This window comes from Polistes dominula, unplaced genomic scaffold (assembly GCF_049000335.1).
Source record: "Polistes dominula isolate Pdom_NZ unplaced genomic scaffold, Pdom_raw_medaka contig_17, whole genome shotgun sequence".
NCBI classification, from domain to species: Eukaryota; Metazoa; Arthropoda; class Insecta; order Hymenoptera; family Vespidae; genus Polistes; species Polistes dominula.
In genome coordinates this window covers 1,626,490-1,649,646 of record NW_028301049.1, presented here as the reverse complement: position 1 = coordinate 1,649,646, position 23,157 = coordinate 1,626,490, and the positions used below count along the sequence as shown (strand labels likewise).

The window sequence follows — 23,157 nt, the reverse complement described above, 5'->3', positions numbered from 1 at the left end:
AGCTAGCAGCAGCATCAACTTACACCATCCGCCATATTGTGTTACTCTCGCGAAGTGGCAAGGAAAAACATTGTGATCACGTGGCGAAAATTTTTCCTTTAACAAATAAACGAACGTTCACGGAAGAATCGAAGAATCTTTACGAAACGTTCGATTAACATTTGTCCTTGATCATATTGTCGTGAAAAATTCAATTCTAACGTTAATATCCCTACGGGAAGAATTTTAATAAGAGAGAAAGAAAAAGAACAAAAGTGTGGAAAAAGAAAGAAGACCGGTAAGTATAGTAGTTTATATCGGCGTTAGTTGAAAAGAGATGTAGATAGAAAGGGAATGGGGGAACGTTGAAAGAGTGAGAGAGACAGAAATAGAGAAATCGTATGCTGCCACGCGGGTTCGAAACTTATCGTGTCCGGTATTATAACCGTCGTTGTTATAATTCACTTTATATTCGTATATCAATATAAAAGTTGACAATTTTTCTCTTCATATCATATGTTTCACGATTCATTTGTCATGTTTAATTGTTCATTTTTAATTATTTCATAGTCATCAAAAAAAAAAAAAAAAAAGGAATACGGTTACCGTTCCGGCCGGAGGCATGAGCTTTTATCTATATATATATATCTCTCTCTCACTCATTTATCCTTTCTCTTTCTTTCTTTCATTTCTCAATATGGATACTAGTAAACTATTTTCTAATATATATATATATATATTACGATTTATCGAATAAATTTGTATCATTTTTCAAAATAATTATTTTGTAGCATTAATCTGATTGGCTGATTTTGTTTGTTGTGTTGTAATGTTTTTGTCTAGCTTTGAAAAAAAAAAAGATTTTATTTCTATTTATATATATATATATAATGTATGTAAATAAGAGGTTAGAATTATCATATATAAGAATAAGAAGAAGATGATGATGAAGATGGTGTTCTATAATGTGAAACTATAATAATAGATAGTACGGTATGTATAAGTTGTAAGTGAACGACATCTGGAAATAGCGTGTGTATCCGTAGAACGTTCTATGGCCTGCTGTTAAATTCCCTTCCCTTTCCCTTCTCTCGTATCTTGATTCGTGGTAATTTGATTGTATGTGTGAAACAATTCACCAACCACCACCACTACCACCACCACTACTACAACCACCGACACTACTAACCACACTACCAAATACTTGGACATAACTTGTACTATTCTTACAATAACAATTTGGTACAACAACATTGCGTTGGAAGAACCCAAATTACCTTTATGGTCTTGAAACCTTATCTTTTTTGATACCATTTTTTTGGTTATTGGACCAATAGATATGCATATAAGAAAAAAAAAAAAAAGGTATTTTTTGTTATAACAATATTATTAATATAAAACAAAACAAAATAATTAATTGTTAGTAATAATTGTTTTTTTTTTTTATGATTTTACGAATGTTTTCCCTTTTTTACAGATTTGCAAAAATATGGTTTTTTAATTGGAAGGAGTAGGAAGAGGAGGAGGAGTAGGAGGGTGGAAAAGAAAATTAAATTTGTTTCAATACTTTTGTTTTGCTTTCCCTATTAATTAATCCCCCCCCCTCCATTAAAATGAACAAATTTAAATCTTAACAAATAAATATTTCCTATTTAATAATACGTACGTAATCGTAGTATGCATGTTTTTTCGTTTTATCTACGACGTATTATTTCTCTTTCAAAATTTCGTCGCAATAATACATTTTACAATTTTATGTTAAACCATTAATATTTATTTGTTTGTAGTTTGTTAAATCATCGACACGAATAACTCATTGTAAATATTGTTTGTTTCTTTATTTTTGTATATATATATAAATTTTTTTTTTGCTTTTTTACCGCTAGGTAATAAAGACAAGAAAAATAAAAATGGCGTCGTACAATATGGCGAAAACGTTTGCTTGCATTAGAGTCATGCGCGAATATGTTTATTAATTATAAATAATATCACAAACCGAAAGGAGGATTGATTCGTCTTATCAACAGGATACAGGGACCAGTTTTAGATTTTTCAAACGGTACTCCAGTTTTTTTTGTTCTTGTTGTTGTCTTTCTTTTTATTTTCTTCGGTCTCCTCCCTTCTCTCGTATAACGGGTGTCTCTTTCAATGTATTCCAAGATTAAAGATAAATCTTCCTTGAATTATATTATACGATGTTTGATTCATCATTGCAACGACAAATCAATTGATTTTTATTTAATTATTTTATTTAATAATTAATGCAAATTACTAAACAATAGTTAACAAATACTAATAGTTAAACAATTACTAAACAATAAAATAACAATATAAATTATATATTTATTATATAATTATTTATAATTATATTTATATTTAATTAATTTATTTATATTATTATTTATAATTATATTAATAATTAATTATATATTATATAAATTATATAATATATATTATGTATAATAAATATATTATAATATAATAATATAATATAATATATTATAAAAAAATTAAATATATATTAAATATAAATGAAATTCGAATAATATTATTTAATTTATAATAATAAACAATCGTAATTATTTGATTGATCATTTAATTGTTTTTAAATGTGTTACATATTAAATACAAAACACACAAAAACATGATTCACACCTAACCTCCCTTTTTTTTTTTTATCTTTCGGCAAATGTCGTGTTGGTATGAAAAGACCTATTGGAATGACCTTAGTAACTATATTTATCACCCTTATCTTATTTACTTTGGCAATGTAAAGTTGAGATAATGCAATTTTGTTATGCAAAAGAAAGTAAAGACGCGCAGGGGGAGGGGAAAAAATAGAAACAAAATAGAGAAGCGAATTTTAACGATTATTTGGTCCTCCTCTATTTTTTTTCTTTTTTTATTTTGCTTTTATCAATCACACTAATTGTTTGTTGAAACGAGTATACTTTTATTAATTGGGTTTTTTGTTTTGGGATTATTTTTATTATTGTCCAGTCATATCATGGTTGTGTTATTCGCATGTATTCGGCAATGGTTCACGGTTACTTCATCGGGTTTTCTCGTGTGCACCTTCGACATTCCAAGAGCACGTTGAACTTCGTACCTTGCATACATATGCCCTGCTTGTGTAACCAACCAAACAATGTGAAAAATTTTCTTCATAGATTATCCATTATCTTCTTAAATTTATTGTATAAATATATCATATATAAATAATATAAATAAATATATAATTTAAAAAACCCAATTCAATAAAGGGTCTTAAAAATTTGGGACCATGCTAAAAGATACCCCTACATAAAATAAAATTAAAAAGAAAAATATATGTATATAAAAATAAATATTTAATTTAATAAAAACCTAATCTAATATTGGGTTTTATAAATTTGGGACCATGCTAAAAGATACTCCTACATAAAATAAAATTTAAAAAACTACAAAATGTATGTATATAAAAATAAATATTTAATTTAATAAAAACCTAATCTAATATTGGGTTTTATAAATTTGGGACCATGCTAAAAGATATCCCTACATAAAATTAAATAAAAAAGAAAAGTATATGTATATAAAAATAAATATTTAATTTAATAAAAACCTAATCTAATATTGGGTTTTATAAATTTGGGACCATGCTAAAAAATACCCCTACATAAAATAAAATTAAAAAAACTACAAAATGTATGTATATAAAAATAAATATTTAATTTAATAAATACCTAATCTAATATTCGGTTTTATAAATTTGGAACCACATGCTAAAAGACACCCCTACATAAAATAAAATTAAAAAAACTACAAAATGTATGTATACAAATAAATAAATATATAACTCAAAAAACCTAATTCAATAAAGGATCTTATAAATTTGGAATCGTTTCAAAAGATACCCCTACATAAAGTAAAAATAATAAAAATAAATATATAATAATTGATGATGTTTTGTTTTCGTTATTTCCCTTAATTGTAAAAAGTAGTTGTAAATAAAGCAAGTAAGTTCGAAGTAAGCTGACCAATCCCATCCCTTCTTTCTTCTTTACCTACGAAGAGACCGAAAAAATGAACGAACGAATCGAACGAACGGTTGGTCACTTACCGGTTTCGTTTCGATTCCATGTTTTTTTTCTTTTATTTTCTTTTTGTTATTTCATGACTCTCCTTCTCCTTTACGTCGAACAATATACCGCAAGAAAGCATCCCCCTCTTTAAAGTAACATCACCTTGGCCAATCTCTTTTCTTACCTTTCGAAAGCTCACTTGTTAATAACAAGCCTGATTAAGCTCACTCCACCTTCTCATCCCCCATCTCTCACCCCCACGTACACTCGTCCTTTTCTTTATTTTTTTAATTATTATTTTTTTTATGACAGTTTCTCATTTAAATTGTTTCCAAGTTGTCTTTCGATAGATGATGAATTTTTTAAACAAATTAAAAAAAAAACTTTGATAGTAGAAATCCTATTTTTTGGGAGGGTGGGGGGCGATGATTTGTATGTTTAATTATTAATTAATTTATTTATTTATTGTTTTTTTTTTATTGTTAATGCACTAGGGCAGGGGTCGGCAACCTGCGGCTCGCGAGCTACATGCGGTTTTTTAGTTAAGAGTTTAGTAAAAAAATAAAAAAAAATAAAACATTTAAAAATCGTTGAGAATTAGGCACCGATGAATAAATAGATTAGTTTTTTTTTTTTTTTTTTTTTTTTTTTTATCAAAAAACTAACTTTATTTATGCGACTACTATTTATTGTTGGGAAGAAAAAATTGTGTTGTGGCTGTTTAAAAACTTAGAAATTTTGTAAATTGTCATTTTTGACTCTTCCGACTCAAAAGTTTGCCGCCGACCCCTGCACTAGGGTTTTTTTTTATTGTCAATGTACTAGAGCTATTAATTACCAATGCACTAGGGTTTTTTTTTATTGTCAATGTACTAGAGCTATTAATTACCAATGCACTAGGGTTTTTTTTTATTGTCAATGTATTAAGGTTTTTAACTATCAATGCACTAGGGGTTTTTTTTTTTATTGCTTTCATATTTTCTTATTATTTCTTTTTCTTTTTCCCCAAATCGAATATTATGTTGGTATTGGATGTGTGTCGGAAAATGACTTGTTATATCATACACGTATTTTATTTGCATAATATTATTTATCATTAATTCTCATCTCTTTTTTTCTTTTTCTCCTTTTTTTAAACGTGACAAGAAGTAGCATGTTTTATGAATGAACGTAAAGGAATTTTTTCATGAATACGCACGTATACACGCTCGAGTACACACTAGCGTATCTTTACAGCTGATCGAGAATTCTTTTTTAATGTTTTTTTTTTTTTTTTTTTTATAAAATCAGATTGTAAACGATAATTCATTCTTCGATTAATTTTAACGTTGATGCGATTTATTTTTATTTAAATACAAAGAAAATCTAATCGTGATATCTAAAAAGAAAAATTAATAAATACATATATATGTTTTATTTATTTATTTTATCTATTTATTTATTTATTAATATATTATCCTAGTATATGGGGCGGCAACCTTTTGAGTCGAAAAAGCCAAAAATGACAATTTACAAAATTTCAAAGTTTTTAAACAGCTACACAATTTTTTCTTCCCAACAATAAATAGCATTCGCATAAATAAAGTTAGTTTTTTGATAAAAAAAAAAAAAAAAACTAATCTATTTAATCATCTGTACCTAATCCTCGTTAATCGATTCGAAACAATTTTTAAATGTTTCTTTTTTTTTATAAAATAAATAATATTTGCGTATGGAACTAAAGAGCCGCAGCTTCACATCGAAAGAGCCGCATGTGGCTCGCGAGCCGCAGGTTGCCGATCCCTACCTTAGTACACAAGTTGCATTAGATTAACAATAAGTTTTATTACAACTTAATATTAAATTTAGAAATTTGTGAATATATTTTTTCATTCATGTTTTTCATATACAAGTGCAACACGTTGCATTATGCAATTGCATTAGTATTACTAATGCAATTACTATTAGTCAAATAATTTTCACTAAAATGTCTCAACTTATTAAACTTTCGTTTCTTTTTCGTTTATATTAAAAAAAAAAACAAAAAACAAAAAATCAAATGATAAGATTATATTTAATAAATGATTGTAAAAGTAAAGTACAACGTCAAAGTAGTTCTATCATACATAGACAAGTTGTATTATAATACAATTACCTAATCGTCGTATTAAATTTCATATTATTTCATGAACTAAACCAAATCGAAATTGAATATCGATATTCGTTAGACTATTACCTTTCTAATTTTTTAATCTAACATACTTATTAGTTAGATGCACTTTTTTCTTTTCTACATCATCTAATATTACTTTGTGCACACGTTGCCCCCTCCCCTCAGCCCTACATATATATATATATATATATATATATATATATATATATATATATATATATTCGTAAAATAATATTCTATCTATATCTATAAATAACATTTATAAAATAATTTTAACAAATTAAAACGTCTATTCAAAATATCGTATAAATAAATTATAATAATTAAATATATTGGGTTGTTTGGTGGACAGTAATTTCGTTTTTTTTTTTTTGAAAATGAAGACAATTTTTGTTTCCTAACTTAAAACCTAGAAAAAGAAAGCTCCCTGAAAGCTCAAGTGAACATAAACAGTTAAATTTGATAAATTTAACATCTCACCGATCTCACGTGTTGTTATTTGCCAATTTGCATCAACTAATGCAATTATTGTGTCAGGAAAAACTGAAATTACTTTTCGAACAACCCAATAAAATAATTAAACGTGATTTAAATTTGGCAAGAAAAAGAAAAACTTCCCAATAAAATATTTTTATTTTAAAATTGCTAATAATATCTTGATAAAATAAATTAATATTAAAATAAAAAATCAATAAATATATATACATAATAATAATTTGACTGCATTATAAATCATCTTATGCATTTTCTATTTCCGAAATAATAAAATGGAAATGTTTTAAAATAAAAACAAACAACGTGGAAGGTTCTGGAAATGTGGGGACATTTTTCTCAGGGTTGGTACTAAAGGTGGTTGGTACCATAACACTCGATGGTTCCTAAAAATGTTAACAAAAATAATTTACGATTGAAATTGAAAGAAGAATAAAGGTTAAATAATTCACATTTCATCTTGAAATAATAACATAACAAAATATTATTGGTCTAATATTTGTTAAAAAAAACATGAAAATTATCAATGGAAAATGGTAGAAATCTCGAATCTCGAAATCTACGATCGAACAACGTTCCTTTCGTTGTGAACGTTCCTTCAAGTTGTCTCGCGCATGCGCACAACCCCATTTTCCCTTTCCCTTCTTCCACCCCACCTCAATTCTCCTATCCGCAATTCTCCAGCAATATAACCACGTGTATTGGATGATTTGTTCAGTCAGTCTTTAGCCAAGCCTAGAATTGAGTGTTCATTTTGTTTTTTTCGTTCAACCTCCTTCATCCCACGTTGTCACCAAATTATTCCTCAAATTTGATTGTTATTTTGAAATATATATTATTGTTTATATCCAGTATTTCGATATTAATTTATTTTAATTTACTCTACGATTTATTTTATTCATCAATTTGATTTCTTTTTTTTTTTTTTTTTTTTTTTTCATTGAAAGTAAAAAAGAAACAACGAAAGAAAGAAAAATTTCTGTCAACGTTCAAGTTTCTCAATTTTTCGCGGTATCTGTGAAAAAAAAAAAAAAAAAGAAAAAACAACAACAAAAATTTAACGAACAATAAAAGTTCTTCAAGTATAATTATTTATTTATGTTTTTCTTTCTTTTATTTATTACCGGTGTACGTGTGTGTACTTTTTTCTTTTTTTTTTTTTTTTTATTATAATATTCTCGTATCAACCCTCCCACGTGTTCCTCGTTGCAAAACGTTTCTCACTTTTAAGTTTCATTTATAATCATTTTATATAAATAAATTCAAATTTTTAATTGTTTACTGTGATAAAATATTAAAATTCATCATCATGGATCTCTCGGTAAGTTTTTATATTGCTGGTTACTCGAAAAATATGGCTCAAACAGTTTTTAGGCGTTTCTATCTCCCTTATTTCTAGAAACTTGTTTGCTACTGTTGCCGACTTTCTATATGTACACACACACACAAACACACACACACACACACCCATTTATACTCTTTTTTTCCCTTAGCTTTATTCTCGATATATTTTCCCCCAAGACTTTCTCTCAACCCCCTCCCCCCAATGACGAAAATGAAATTTAGGTTAAGATTTCCAAACCTATGTTCATGTTATTTATTCTTCTTTTTATTTATATATATATTATATATTTTTTTTTTATTTTTTTTATTCGATCTTTCACAATTTTTCATTGAAGTTTTTAGGGTTAGAAATATTTTTTATAGGAAAAAAAAATAAAACAATATTACACGTGGTATTATTTTTCTATTTTTTTATTTTTTTATTTTTTTATTTCTTTTAAACATCATACTAACAAAATTCAACATTTTTAATCTTTTATCTGTATCTAATCGATTTCTATAATTATCTTTATCTACTCGATCGATAAGTTAACGAATGAAATTTCATTGGATGACGATAAATTAATTGCTTTCTATATTTTAAGTGCTTTCTATATTTAATGTGTTTTAATATTGCAATTTGTTGAATTTTCAAATATTCATTTATCTTTTGATTTGTTATTTATCTTTTTCTCCGTTATTATATCGTTAAAATTATATTAGGATACATTTTTTTCTTCAACATTATCTTTTTCACCCCATCCCTCATCCCTACCCCTCTCTTTTATAAAGTGAAATTCTTGAAGTATTGTTAAAAAGAATGTTTTTTACTTTTTATGTTAGAATTGCAGTGAAAATTGACATATTTTTCTTTTTCTTTTTTTTTTTTTTTTTTTTTTATTGTAAAATCCTTTTCCTTTCTTTTCTTTTCTTTTCTTTTCTTTTCTTTCCTTTCTTTTCTTTAAAGTCTTTACCTGCGGTATCCCATAAGGGATCATTTATGTAAAGGTTACATTTTCCTATTCTAATCCTTAAACCTTTTTTTTACCCCCCCCCCCAACACTCCTTTTCTTTTTCATTTTCCAATGTTCGGTTTTAGGTTGAGGAAAAACATTTTTAACATTTTTAACATTTTGTTTTTTTTCGTTTTTTTTTTTCGTATAATTGAATAATACTATTATTATTATTATTGAAACAAAATAATTCATTCAAATAAATTATATATATATATTATATATTATATAAATAATATTATTATTTATTATATTTATTTTTTTATTTTTTTTTTATATTTTTTTTCTTTTACTTTTTTTTTCCTACGTGGCAAGATTCAATTTTACGCGCGCTTTTTCTAACTTTCTATCTTTCTCTATCTTTCTTTCCTTTTTTCTTTCTTTCTTTTTTCTTTTTCTTTTGCATATGGTGAGAAAAATTTTTAAGAAATACGAGAACTTTTGAAATTTGATTAATCACCTTTTACAGTCGTCATTTTATCGTCAATTAATTGAAAAAAAAAAAGAAAAAAGAAAGAAAAAAAATATGCAATTCTGCCTTTATCGAAAGCATCGTGAAACGAAAACATGCGCCTTTTACAACAGGAAATGCTTCACTACTACGAAGTCTTACGATCAAATGGCGCGAATATTTGAAAAAAAGCAAACAAATTTCTCGTGACGAAAACTTTTTCGATATTTTACATATTCTTTTTTTCTTTTTTTTTTTTTTTCGTTAACAATTCCATTAAATTCAACGTTAATTATAATTTTTAATAAACACATTTTATACAATTTATTTGATTAATATTTATTGTAAAATATATTTTACGTTTTTTGTTTTTTTTTTTTCATTTCAGATTAACGAAACTGTTATCAACAATTATTACCGTGGATTTCGAGTATGTCATCCACACCTTATCAAATTATAAAGTGGAGTTTTCCAGCAGTTGCTTTGATAGTTGGTCTTTTTTGGTACAAAAGAAGACGCGTAGAGAGAGCTGATCCAGGTGGAATAACCACATCATCAACAAACGTATTATACGATACTAATATTGATAAATTAAAAATTAGTCATTCGCGAGAGAACGTTGTTGATTTTTCTGATACTGGTATTAAAGTTAATGATTCTTACTCGAGTTTACATGCTCAGAGTATGGAAGAACCAATTAGTAATTGTAAAGAAATTAGCGAGAAACGAATAGCTATATCTACAATGATGCCAGTAACAACTGTACCTATTTTAATGCCAGTGGCAGCAGATACATTGAAAGAAAATCAACCATGGTATCAGGAGGTTGAAAATATTTATAATAATGAAACATGCGAACAGAATCCCATGACTGGCAGTGACAACATTCAAATGGTTAACGGAAATATGGACGACATTAATTATTGCAATGATGTAGCCGATAATAAAGACGAAATAGCGCAAAATGTATATGTAAATAATGTCAATATAGAAGACAATAATACACAATTATTATTATCGTTACCATCAACTTCCACGGATAATAAAGAAAATGAGATCAATCATACGGCAGATTTAAACGAACAGACACAAAATGATTCTCCCGAGGAGGAAAATAAAACTCAAACTCAAGCATTGTCGGAAAGAGATTCGGCAAATTACAGTCCAGTTTCTGGCGTTTTAGAAGGAAGTGTTACAGATGAAGCCAGAAGTGAAGGAAGTACTGACAGCGGTAAAGGTAAATATTTGTTTTTACGCTTATGAAGTAACTTTTGATAAATTAGTAGATTTGTTATATTAAATATTTCTATATTTTTTTTTTTTTTTTTTGACTAGGTGGAAGTATAGAAGGACAAATGAAAGAAGATGGTACGACATACGTATACGAGTTCGTTATTCGTAATGATTTAGTTGGTAAACTAATTGGTCGCCATGGTTCTTTCTTACAAAATATTCATTCTAAATCTGGCGTTCATATTGTCGTCAAACGTCATCCCATATCGATGAATGACAGGATTTGTACTATCCAAGGCTCTAATAATGGTATTTGCATAGCTTTGGATATTATAAGGAGAAAATTTCCTGAGAAAAAATATCCCGATTTAACTCTGCAACAAATTATTCCAATGGCGATAGTAAGTGAAGTTATTCCTATGATTCCCATGACTAGACAATTAACTTTAATCGAGGAAGTTAATAACGATGCCTCGGTGTGTTATGTGATGAAACCAAACAGACTCTTTTTACAACTTCCTACACACCCAACGTATCCCATGTTAAGAATATTAGATGCAAACATGAGCGAATTATACAACACCAAGGCACCACCTGTTGCGGATGAAATTATGAGTAAATTGACAACTTATTATTATTATTATTATTATTATTATTCATAAAATTAATATATGAAAATAATGATTTTGTAATACATCAAATATTATTCTTACAGAGGGATTGGTTTATGCTGCTCCAATAGATGACGGCAAATGGGCCAGAGTATGCGTTGTTGATCCTGATCCATATGGCCAAACTACTTTAGTACGACTAGTTGATCATGGCGGTTATCGTACTTATCCCAACTCTAGTCTGAGAAAAATAAGGACAGATTTTCTCTCACTACCTTTCCAAGCGATTGAAGTATTCCTCGCTAATGTAAAACCAAAAAAAGGGTTAGCATTAATGTGTTATATCTTTTATTTGACAATAATTATCAATCTCATTTTTGGATTGATATTGATTATAAATTTTGTATGATTTCAATACTTAGGCGAATGGCATCCGGATTCGTTGCGTGTCATCGAGCAAATAGTTACAGGAAAAGTAGGATTGGCACAAATCGCAGCCTATATTGATACAGAAGTTCACGTAAATCTGTTCTTCAATATTATCAAATATGGGGTATGTATATTATGATTTTATTTTATTTTCTTTTTCTTTATTTATTATAATATTAATATCATCGGTTAGATATTAAAATCTCGGTGTTTTTTTTATTTTTTTTTTTTTTTTGTTATATATTTTCAGATAATTTCTGTTGCCGATGAATTAATAGCGCGTGGATACGCAGAACCTGTATCATGGGAGGAGTGCCTGATGTCTAGCGAAATTACAGAGGTATCTTAATAGAAAAATACTTAAATTGAATTATTTATAAGTCATACACTTGCTAAGAAGCGTGTATGTACAAATGGACATATTGTGAATTTTGTGATCGTGTTTGATTGTCCTGTGTGAATGAAATGAATTAATGTATAAGTTCAAATTTACGGGGTAAAAAAACGTTAATTTTTAAGTTTCACAACGTCTTATTATGTAATAAGAGTTTTTGTTTTTTTTTTTTGTTGTTTTTTTTTTCTTTCTTTCTTTTCATACACATATACTTAAACAACAAATTGTATAAAAAAAAAAAAAAAAAAATTATTTGTGTTTAATCTGACATGAGTATCCCTTTCATGATCAACAGGGACGATACTGAATCAACAATTTTAATACTCTATTATCTAATCTATTAAATCTTATAGCATTTAAATGCGAACAAAAAAATTATAATTAATAATTATCGAATTAATATGATGATGATGATGATGATGATGATAATGATCGAATGCACGTCGAATTATACATACATATATATATATATATTTATATATATAAAAATCAATAGTAAAAGAAATTTTTTATATTCAGCGTTAAAAAGAAAAATAAAATAAACAAAGTATCTCAAGAAAATTGTATGCTAGAAAAACGTTACGAATTAAGAATCGAATTAGGACTAGATTTAAAAAAACAAGAATTATCTATGAATTATCTTTCAGTAAACTAATAACTTATTATACGCATACGATTGCGATTTGGGGGAGGAGAAGGAGGAGTGGGGCAGGGGTCATTTTTTTTCTCACCTAAGAAAATTGATGACTACAAATAATGAAAACATTGTCACTAAACTTATGAAATACATTTAAACCGTTATTATTATATTTCATCGTTGAACAAGTTTTATACGTTATAATAAAACAACTTTAGTCACATTTGTATTATACACAAGAATATTAAAATACTATTATGATGACACATTTATAAATAGAGAGAGAGAATGTTTCTAACAAAAAACAGTTTTTCATTATTATTCATCACATTTTGAAGAAGGACTTTCAAATTAATAAATAAAAGACGTTGCGTTAAATATTAATACAAAACATACATACTAACACACTGTCAAGAAGATTGTTCACATTATATTTGCTTCATTTGATATGAGTTGATTCTAATATCATCTTATTTGTATATAGTGTAAACAATTATTATAATATCTTCATATATATATATATATATACATAAGAGAAAGGAAAAGAAAAAGTAACAAAAAATAACAACAACAATAATAATAATAATATTTATAATGTATCTACATAATAATTAAATGACTGGATAGATGTCTGTGCTAGATATCGGCATGTCAATGGCATGACTAAATTGGAAAAAAAAAAATAATAATTAACTTATTCATTTTTATATATTTTCAACCGCACACACGAACAAGTGACATTTTGTGCTATTTACTTATAAAATGTGTATATATATACATACATATTTATGCATATAAGAGAAAAAAAAAAAGAAAAAGAAAAAAGAAAAAAAAAACAGAGAAGAAAACTAAAAACACAAGACAATTTTTTCGATAATTCATTATAATCTGATGATGACTAAAAATTATTATTTATTTCTTTCTTTCTTTTTATTTTTTTTTTTTTTTTGGAAGTTTCCAAAAAAAAAAGAAAAATTTATATATTATACACGCAACTTTTATATTTAGATATAAAAGATTATTATACTAGTTGAAAAAACAAAAAAACAAAAAAAATAATATGAAATCCCATATTTATTGGAACATGGTGATTTCATTGTTTCTTAATTTGTTTGTTTTTCTTTTAATACCGATAATATAATTTAAACGAAAACATTTCAAATTAACAAAAAAAAAAAAAATGTCGTCTCGTTAAGAGATCATTGTTGTTTAATAACATTTGTATAACTTTCATTGCAATATAAACAAAAAAACAAAAAAAAACCTTAATAATCCAGTGCGTTGATATATAATAATAAGCGAAATTGCAATTTGTGATTGTATAATTTTTTTTTTTTTTTGCCTCTCTTTATTTTCTCTTCGCTAAATTGAAATATTCGATCGATGAACATGTTTAAATCACAATTGTGAAAATAATTAAACGCGTCTGATGATAAATATTATAAATATATATTTATTAAATATATATATATAATAATAATAAAAAGAAAGAAAAACCACAAATAATAAATGATCGAAATTTTTAATTGTTATAACAAATACAACATCATTTGCAATGAAAATTTATGTTTACATTAATTCTTTTTCATTTACATATACGTATTAATATATATTACATTATTATAATCGGTTTTTTTTTTTTTGGTATTCTAACGTGTATTATGAAATGGACTATTGCAGTAAAGAGATCTGTATTGAACAAAAAGAAACCATAATTAAAAAAAAAAATAAGAAAAGGAAAACTAAAAGAAATGAAAAGTTAGAGAAACAAATTTAAAAAAAAAAAAAAAAAAGAAATTATACAAATCACTTATACATATTGTAAACTTCTGTACTCGAGCTCGGCAGCTAACGATTTTTTCAAACTGTTATATGTTATAATAATAATAATAATGATAATACAAAATCTTGTTAATATAAACTTACTAAAATATAATGGAAATATTTTTCTAATAATATATTATATATATATATATATATATAATTAGAGGATACACTTTTTCCTGCTCAATTATTATTTGTATTGCATTTTACACTCATTACATTATGATTGAGCATCTAATTAAATTAATCATATAACATTTTTATTATAAATAATTGCCAATAATACGATATATTGGTTTATTTATTCACGGTAAAAAACAAAAAAACAAAAAAACAAAAAATCGTGCTCATTTTTTCTTTTTCTCTTCTTTTTACTTTCTTTTTTTTTTCTTCTTTTCTTTTTTCTTTCGTTTTTCTTTTTGTTCAATATAAATAAATTGAATCTTGAAAATTTACATTTATGATCGGAAATTTTAATCAAATGTAAATAGTTTTCATAGTACGCATCGTCCTATTCAAAATTATTCATCAAATCTTCATTTATCATTATCAAATAAATGAAGAAAAAGAAAATCATTTTGTATATATATATATATATAATATATATAACACACACAATGTAATATCTTGAATATTTTGTTTTTATTAAAGCTGGAACATTTTTTTTCCCCCACATCAAAACTTTACTTATTACTTGTGCGTACACATTTTCATTTTTTTTTTTTTCATTATAATTATATATTATTATATAATATATTTTAATTAAAATATTATTAATATTATTAAGCAATATAATACTTTTACTTTTAATATTTATAACATTATTCACAAAGAATTTTTTATAAAATATAATACATTCAATGGTACTAAATTCATTCTAATTAATTTGATTAAAAAAAAAAAAAAATTTGAATTTTCCCGCTAATAGAAAAATCATCAAATCAACCGGTTGAATGAAATATTAATCAAATTAGAGATTGAAATGAATGATTATATGTTTTGTAATTCTTACATATTACAACGATGCAATAATAATATCTCTGTAATTGTATAGAACTGTAAAAATCTATACACGAAACACGTATAAAATAAATATCTCACTTAATTAGAGACCATCTTAAATACATTGCTTATTTCATACGATCGAAAGCAAATGTCACAGGGTGAAAATTTCCTGTTCGAAGGGACCACTAATATGGGATTACAATTTCATGTTTATCTTATTTCGTTTAAATATAACCGCATACCTTTACTGTAACAGTCTTAATTCTATTTTATAAAAAAGCTTCAAGGAGGTGCAACGGGTTGACCTTTAAGTGTCTTTTATCGAGGAAATAATAAAATGCCGTCTCTTGTATAATATTATTTGTCTTTATAAGTATTTTTTATTTATCATTTTGCATTTACCTTCGTAACTTCTTTTTTTACAGACTTATACTAAAATTATTGATAAATCTTTCATAATTTTTTCGATTGCGGACTTTTCATGGCCAACATGTTACACTTCGATAAATAATTTTTTTTTTTTTTTTCAAATAAATTATAATAAGACTTGCAATAAAACTATATATATATATATGGAGTTCCAATTAAAATTAATAACAAAATGACCTAGAAATTTCGAGACCAAACCAGCAATAAACTTAAGGTGGTTTAGTTTAAATGAAAAATCCTGTATACATGTGTACACACACACACACACACACACACAACCTAGAAATTTCGAGCCAAACCAGCGATAAACTTAAGGTGGTTTAGTTTAAATGAAAAATCCTGTATACATGTGTACACACACACACACACACACACACACACATAGAGAGACATACAAAACGCAGATAAAATAAATCAACAAATTATTAATAGTTAATATTTGTAAACAATTGAAACAACAAATGAAATTTGTTTGAAATTAATATTTAATTACATTATCTTCTGCACCATGTCGCTTAAGTCGCTAGTAAGTATTTATGTTGTTTGTTATTTAGGTTAGGATGGTGTCTTGGTTAACGTGTCCAAAAAGGGGACAAAAAAATAGGTTAATAAATATTTAACATAACATACTTTTCAAACGAATCGTTATTATTTTTAAATAATAAAAAGTTAAATCTATAGTTTATAATTATAACATGTATGTTATTATTATATTTATTAAAAAATAAATGTAAAAGGTGATTGCGCATTAATTCTTATAATGTAAACAAATGACTGTATTGATTTTGTTTTTTTAATATTGTTACGAGTCGTAATGAATTTGATTTGCACTAATATTAGAAATATCGAAAATACTAGAAACACTGATATTTTCTTTAATCCAAACAATCTAGAACATTCAAATTGAAAGTGGAAAGGTGTCAACTGTGAACGTGGTAAAAGGTAAATAAAACATTAAAACATATAATTAATGCTTAATAGTGTTATTTATAATATTATATATATATATACTATGCTATATATTATAATCTGTAATATATATTTTTATATATTACAGATTATAATATATATTAGTGTTAATTTAATATATTTTTATATATTATAATATAAATTATATATTTTATATATATATATATTAATTTTATATAATTTTTATATATTATAATATAAATTAGTGTTATATTAATATATTTAATATATATTAGTGTTTTTTTCTTTATATATAATATAAGTGTTTATAATAAAATTTATATTATAATTTTATTAAATATATTATATATATAATCATTTATATTTTCGTTAATGCAATTAGAATTATTATCATCGAAATTAATCTTATCGACTTGTTATGAATTATTATTAAATTAAATGTTTTCTTATTTTATATTCAACTTATATATATATTCCTGAATATTATTATAATATATACTTTTTACTTGTATTTCCTGTTAATATTTCTCTGTAATATGTTTTCTTATCAATTATTTCATCGTTAAAATAAAACCATAATTTAAATTATCTGTCGTATTTTGTACTATTACGATAAAAACACGCGTATATTACATTTACTTCATGTTTTTCTTACATTTACTTCATGTTTTTCTTACCAATTTTTATGAAAAATTCTCGTTCATTAATATTCTTACATGAAGGATATAATAAATCTGACACAATTTTCCAGGAGGTGGGGTTAATCAAGGATTATTTCATAAGACCGCTTTATGGAATATATAAATACCTACCTTTGCTTCTTTCAAAAGCAGTTTGGAATGGTCCTGCGTAGAAGCAACAACATTCAAAATTTCAATTTCTTCTTACCAATTTTAATAAGCGTGTGTGCTATTCCAATATCAATGTTCTTTTGGTCGATAAATGTTCTTTATTCAACTCTATCATCAGATACTAACAACTACAATAATAATGAAGGTAATGTTAAACGTTTTAGTTGTAATTATATATATATAATATCAATTCAGTATATATATATATATTCAATATACTCAGAGTATATATATTCAATATATATAATAATAATACTATTTTATATGATAAACATTTTTCTTGGGTCATATAAAAATTATTATTATTTATTTATTTTTTTTATTTGATCAACGTTCATTGAATTATATTTTATACGAGGAACATTTCTTTGGTCGTATAAAAGAAAAATATTTTATATTTGGATAGACTTTTTTCATTTAAAATACGAAAAATATTTCATATAATATATAACATTTTAATCGTATAAGAAATATATTTTTATAGAGTTGTCACAAATGATACCACCATGGAGATGGTTGGCTGCCATTATAATTCCAATAGGATTCATGATTTGGGGATTAAGAAGAAAGAGTGTCAATTTAAAAGGAGCATTAGCAGGTAATAAGTTTTATATATACATTACGCATTAATTATTTATTGCTAAAGTTTAATATATACTATATTTAATAATCTATCTTATCGTTACAGGAGTTGTGATAGGTTTTATATTGACGCTGACCAACATCTGTCATTTGGTATCTTTAGCGACCTTTTTTGTTACTGGATCAAAGGCAACTAAATTTCGTTCCAATATAAAAAAGACTCAAGAAAAAGATTTCAAGGAAGGTGGACAGAGATCATGGGTTCAAGTAATTTGCAACGGAGGAGTTGCTACACATTTAGCTTTGTTGTATCTTTTGGATGTTGGCTGCGGAGAACGTCCAATAGATTTTGATAAATATTACAGAAGTTCGTGGTTATCTATAGGAATATTAGGTAAATTAATCATTTCATTTGTTTGATTAATTTATTATTAAGTATATCAATGTTTCATTTCAATTCATTTACTTTGTGTGTGTGTATGTATATTGCAGCATCTTTTGCTTGTTGCAATGGAGATACGTGGGCTTCGGAATTTGGTACAGTCATTGGTAAAGGTGATCCATTTTTAATTACAACGAGAAAACGAGTTCCTCGTGGTAAGTAAATGTGAGATATTTTTCAAATAATATTTTTCTAAGAGTGTAACAATTATAAATATGCGAATTATTATATTTTAAGGAACAAATGGCGGAGTATCGTGGTATGGTCTGTTGTTCTCTACTCTTGGTGGATTAATGGTAGGCTTGACAAGTTATCTCACTATATTGTACACAGTTGATACAGCAACACTTGAATCAGCAGCACCACAATGGCCTATTATTGTAATATGTGGAATAGCAGGACTGATCGGTAGTGTAATAGATTCAATATTAGGAGCAACATTACAATATTCAGGTATTATGCATAAAACAATTACTTATTATTACAATCTCAATATTCTTCAACATTAATTACAAGCTAATATATTGGAAATATTTCTTTAGGAATAGACGAAGATGGTTTTATTGTTACAAAACCAGGGAAAGGAGTTAAACATATCAGTGGTAAACAAATTTTGGATAATCATGCTGTTAATCTTGTGTCAACTATTATAGTTGCACTCACATTACCTAAAGTAGCTAATTTAATTTGGCCCTGAAATGGTAAGTCCACGTCAACGAGTTGTATTTTATTTTTATTTTTTTTTTCATAATCACTTCATTTTTATTATTTTGATATACTTTTTATTTTTTAATCCATTTCATCTATATATATATATATATATATATATATATATGTATTTTGAATCCATTTCGTATATATATTATTTTTTATTAAAAAGAAAGAGAATAAAGAAATATTAGAATTCATTGATTCAACTTTATTATACAATGATTACACAATACGTTGTTTTAATTATAGATCCGTGCCACGTAAAAAACGCGTTTCTTCTAATGTTACAATAATAGTTCATGCGTGATTAGTATTATATTACAAATATAATACTAAACTCTTAATAATAATAATATATTTTCAATAGTAATATGAAATAATTTGTAAAACTTTTTTGATAAACGTGTCTCTTCCGTACATTCCAAAACATGTGAAATGTGTAAAACACGTGTGCAATTCACGTGTTAATACGTCGATTTGTATTTTATTATTATGATTATTATTATTATTATTATTATCATTATAATATATATGTATATAACTTTTATATAACAAATTTGATCTTATAAAAGATTGTAAGATAGATAAATTATATGTAACATAAAAAGAGTAAAAAAAAAAAAAACAACAAATCAACGAAATTATGATAATTTTAAGTATACTACATTGTTGAAAAAAATTAAAAAAACAAAAAAAAACAAAAAGAATCACATGTTGTTAAAAATTTTGTATTGTGTGTGAATGTAAATATAAAAAAAATATATATATGCGACATCGTTGTTGTTGTTTTTTTATTTATTATTTTTTTTTTTTTTTTAAATAAAACTTTATCGTTAATAATATTCGCATTACAATATTCAGAATCAATGTTATCAGTATAATTTATCGTGATAAATAGAAAAAAAATGTGTTTATCTGTTTGTTGAATTTTTTGTTTGTTTATTTAGTTATAAGTATACTCGAGGCAAAAAAATAAATATAATTTTTACAATTGTTCGCATAAATGATAAAAGACAGATAAGAAAATGACTATACAAGTTTTTTTTAATATTATATGTTTCAAGAATATTATATATATATAATATGTAGATGTGTATTTATTTACATAGAATAAGATTTATACGTTGTTATAATTGTTTCGTTTTGTAACGATTCAAATGCGAATCGTTCATGCGATAAGGCCTCGTATGAACGATTTATAATAGGACACCATAAATAGTAATCGTATCATTCATCTCAATAGTTACGCACGTGCGAGCAAATTTATATTAAACTGTACTTAAAAAAAAGCATTGATATAAATTATAAAATTAATCTAATGAATTATTATTTATTTATTATTTATTATTCTAACATATTTTTCTTTCTCTCTCTCTCTCTTTCTGTTTTGAAATATATATATATATATATATATATATTACAAGTTTTTATTAAGATTTATAAACGTTGTTAGAATTAATTATTCTATTATTAATATAGAAGTTTCTTTAATGTATCAGATAAGATTATTTTTTTTTTAATTCGAATTATAATATTGCTTATGAAAAACTTAATTACACATAAAACTATACATATCTATGTGTATATATATAAATATATATATTGGTTTTGTCATATTATAATATGACAAAACCGATCCTCGTTTTATTTTTAAATGCATCGATAGAATAAATAAAATAAAATAAAGAAAACAATATTTTATTTAAGTACGTGATGATGACTGATCGAAGAATATACTACTCTTAAAATATTATGCATCAATTAATAGTTGAGACAAGAAATGTAGAATTAGAAGATGTGGGTGGTTGATAATGTTAACGATTAATTTTATAGAACAAATGTGATTTCAATAATTAATAATAGATCGAGTCATAAGTAACTTCCGATGGAGCTATGAAGAATCTATTTTTCGTATTTACCTATTATAAGTCACCGAAACAAACGGATTTCCAATATCACTGTATAGATGAGGGATTCAGTTTAGTCTTCTGTCAACTTTTTGATGCAGTCAATGTTACATTTAACCATTTTTCTTAACCACTGAAATGGATAGTAAAAAGTGCATATTCGACATGTAATGCTTTAAGGATTGAAACAAGGCAATAGCACTAAAGTGGCAACTGAAAAAATATGCAGCGTATACAGTGCAGGACTGATAACTGATAGGGCAGTCAGAAATTGGTTTGTAAAATTCCGTACTGGAGATACGATCTTAAAAGATGAACCAAGTGTAGGACGTATTTCCGACTTTGATGAACCTTTTAAAGGTAATATTGGAACAAAATCCAATAGATACGTTGAACAATTGCAAAGAGTGCAAAAAAAAAACAAAAACTCGATGAAAGGTGTCTTGCACTTATCAGTCGCAGAAACGCCATTTTTTGTCTCATAAAAAACGAAAGGTATTTATGACTCGACCTTGCGATTTCTATTCGATGTTAAGTTTACAGAAAATTATGAATTATGTTAATGAATATTGACGTCAGTGTAATTAAAATTTTTTTAATCAGGTACACAATAATAATCGCTACAACATTTTTCCACATTATTATTTTCATAATCATAAAACAGATGATAGTACAGGGGTAGGGTTGGAGTTGAGTGAAAGGTTTTCAAAGTTTCACGAGGCCGTTCATTTTTCAATGTAAAAAATGAAATGATTAATTTCACACGATTTATTATTATTCTAATTCGATTGAAAGAATATTCAATATGACGTAAAACGGAATTATTAATTTATCTTTTAAATAATATACATTGGTTTTTATGTTAATACACGTTATATTTTAATTAACATACAAATGCGAATATTTAATATTCATTTTTGTCTATCATTTAAAATGACATATTTAATTAATATCTTTCTAACAAAAGACTTTGCTGATTATATGTAATAAAAATTGATTAACAAATTGATATATATATGTATACACTACTTCGAAGTGATAGAAATGCAGAAAGTGCAATGTAATGTTTGTTTTACGTGTAAAATAATTTTCTTTGCTTATTATTATTTCAAAATAATATGTTAAAAAAATATTTAACAACAATTGTTAGATTATCTTATAATAAATTTCATATTTATCTTTAACACGAAATAATTATTTCAATATATTTTATAACATAATTATATATTTTATTTAAAACAACTTTTCTCAAATTATTTCTAATGCAAAATAAATTATATATGTCTATATATATATTTATGCAAAGATTTAAGAAAAAAATGTTTATGAAACGAATTTTGTATCCTCGTTAGAATTTCGATTAAAATTCATGAAAATTTAACCCTTTCATTTACTACTCAGAATTCACATATGGGTCATCCAATGCAAATGTGTTCTCCCTTGTATTATGAATGATTCACGTTGCAACGTTGCGTATTATACGCAATCTTATTAAAAATACGTAACGACGAAAGGATTAAATTTTTATATTATTAAACAATAGTTATACACGATCTTAAACGTATTATTATAAAATTAACATTTCGTTGAAGGTTTGGTTTGATTTGGTTTTTTCTTTTTTTTTTCTAAATATCGAAAATTAAGTTAAAAAGCCGATCTAATTTAAATACTAAAATAAAAGAAAATAAAAAACAAACA

At 25.4% G+C, this 23,157-nt stretch overlaps 2 protein-coding genes across 7 annotated transcripts; both read left to right on the top strand.

The window, feature by feature from the left end:
* Nucleotides 1-16,178, top strand: spoon (A-kinase anchor protein spoonbill). 3 transcript variants are annotated; one of them, XM_089175708.1, is made up of 6 exons: nt 1-277; nt 9,863-10,711; nt 10,810-11,322; nt 11,423-11,656; nt 11,741-11,871; nt 11,998-16,178. In XM_089175708.1, exons 2-6 carry the CDS (start codon nt 9,907-9,909, stop codon nt 12,094-12,096), a joined length of 1,782 nt encoding a protein of 593 aa, XP_089031834.1. In that variant the 5' UTR covers nt 1-277; nt 9,863-9,906; the 3' UTR covers nt 12,097-16,178. The 3 variants fall into 3 exon arrangements, with proteins under 3 accessions (XP_089031834.1, XP_015175799.2, XP_089031833.1); XM_015320313.2 differs by having other exon boundaries at nt 4-277; nt 11,423-11,642; XM_089175707.1 differs by lacking the exon at nt 1-277 and adding an exon at nt 7,036-8,008 and having other exon boundaries at nt 11,423-11,642.
* Nucleotides 16,179-16,375: 197 nt separating this feature from the next.
* On the top strand, nt 16,376-22,089 carry LOC107065972 (transmembrane protein 19). Of its 4 annotated transcripts, none has more exons than XM_089175714.1 (10): nt 16,376-16,562; nt 16,930-16,978; nt 17,718-17,962; nt 18,302-18,415; nt 18,506-18,793; nt 18,892-18,996; nt 19,079-19,294; nt 19,384-19,542; nt 19,802-19,822; nt 19,864-22,089. In XM_089175714.1, exons 3-8 carry the CDS (start codon nt 17,758-17,760, stop codon nt 19,536-19,538), a joined length of 1,083 nt encoding a protein of 360 aa, XP_089031840.1. In that variant the 5' UTR covers nt 16,376-16,562; nt 16,930-16,978; nt 17,718-17,757; the 3' UTR covers nt 19,539-19,542; nt 19,802-19,822; nt 19,864-22,089. The 4 variants fall into 4 exon arrangements, with proteins under 4 accessions (XP_089031840.1, XP_089031839.1, XP_089031842.1 ...); XM_089175713.1 differs by having other exon boundaries at nt 16,551-16,640; XM_089175715.1 differs by lacking the exon at nt 16,376-16,562 and adding an exon at nt 16,583-16,773.
* The last annotated feature ends 1,068 nt before the right edge of the window (nt 22,090-23,157 follow it).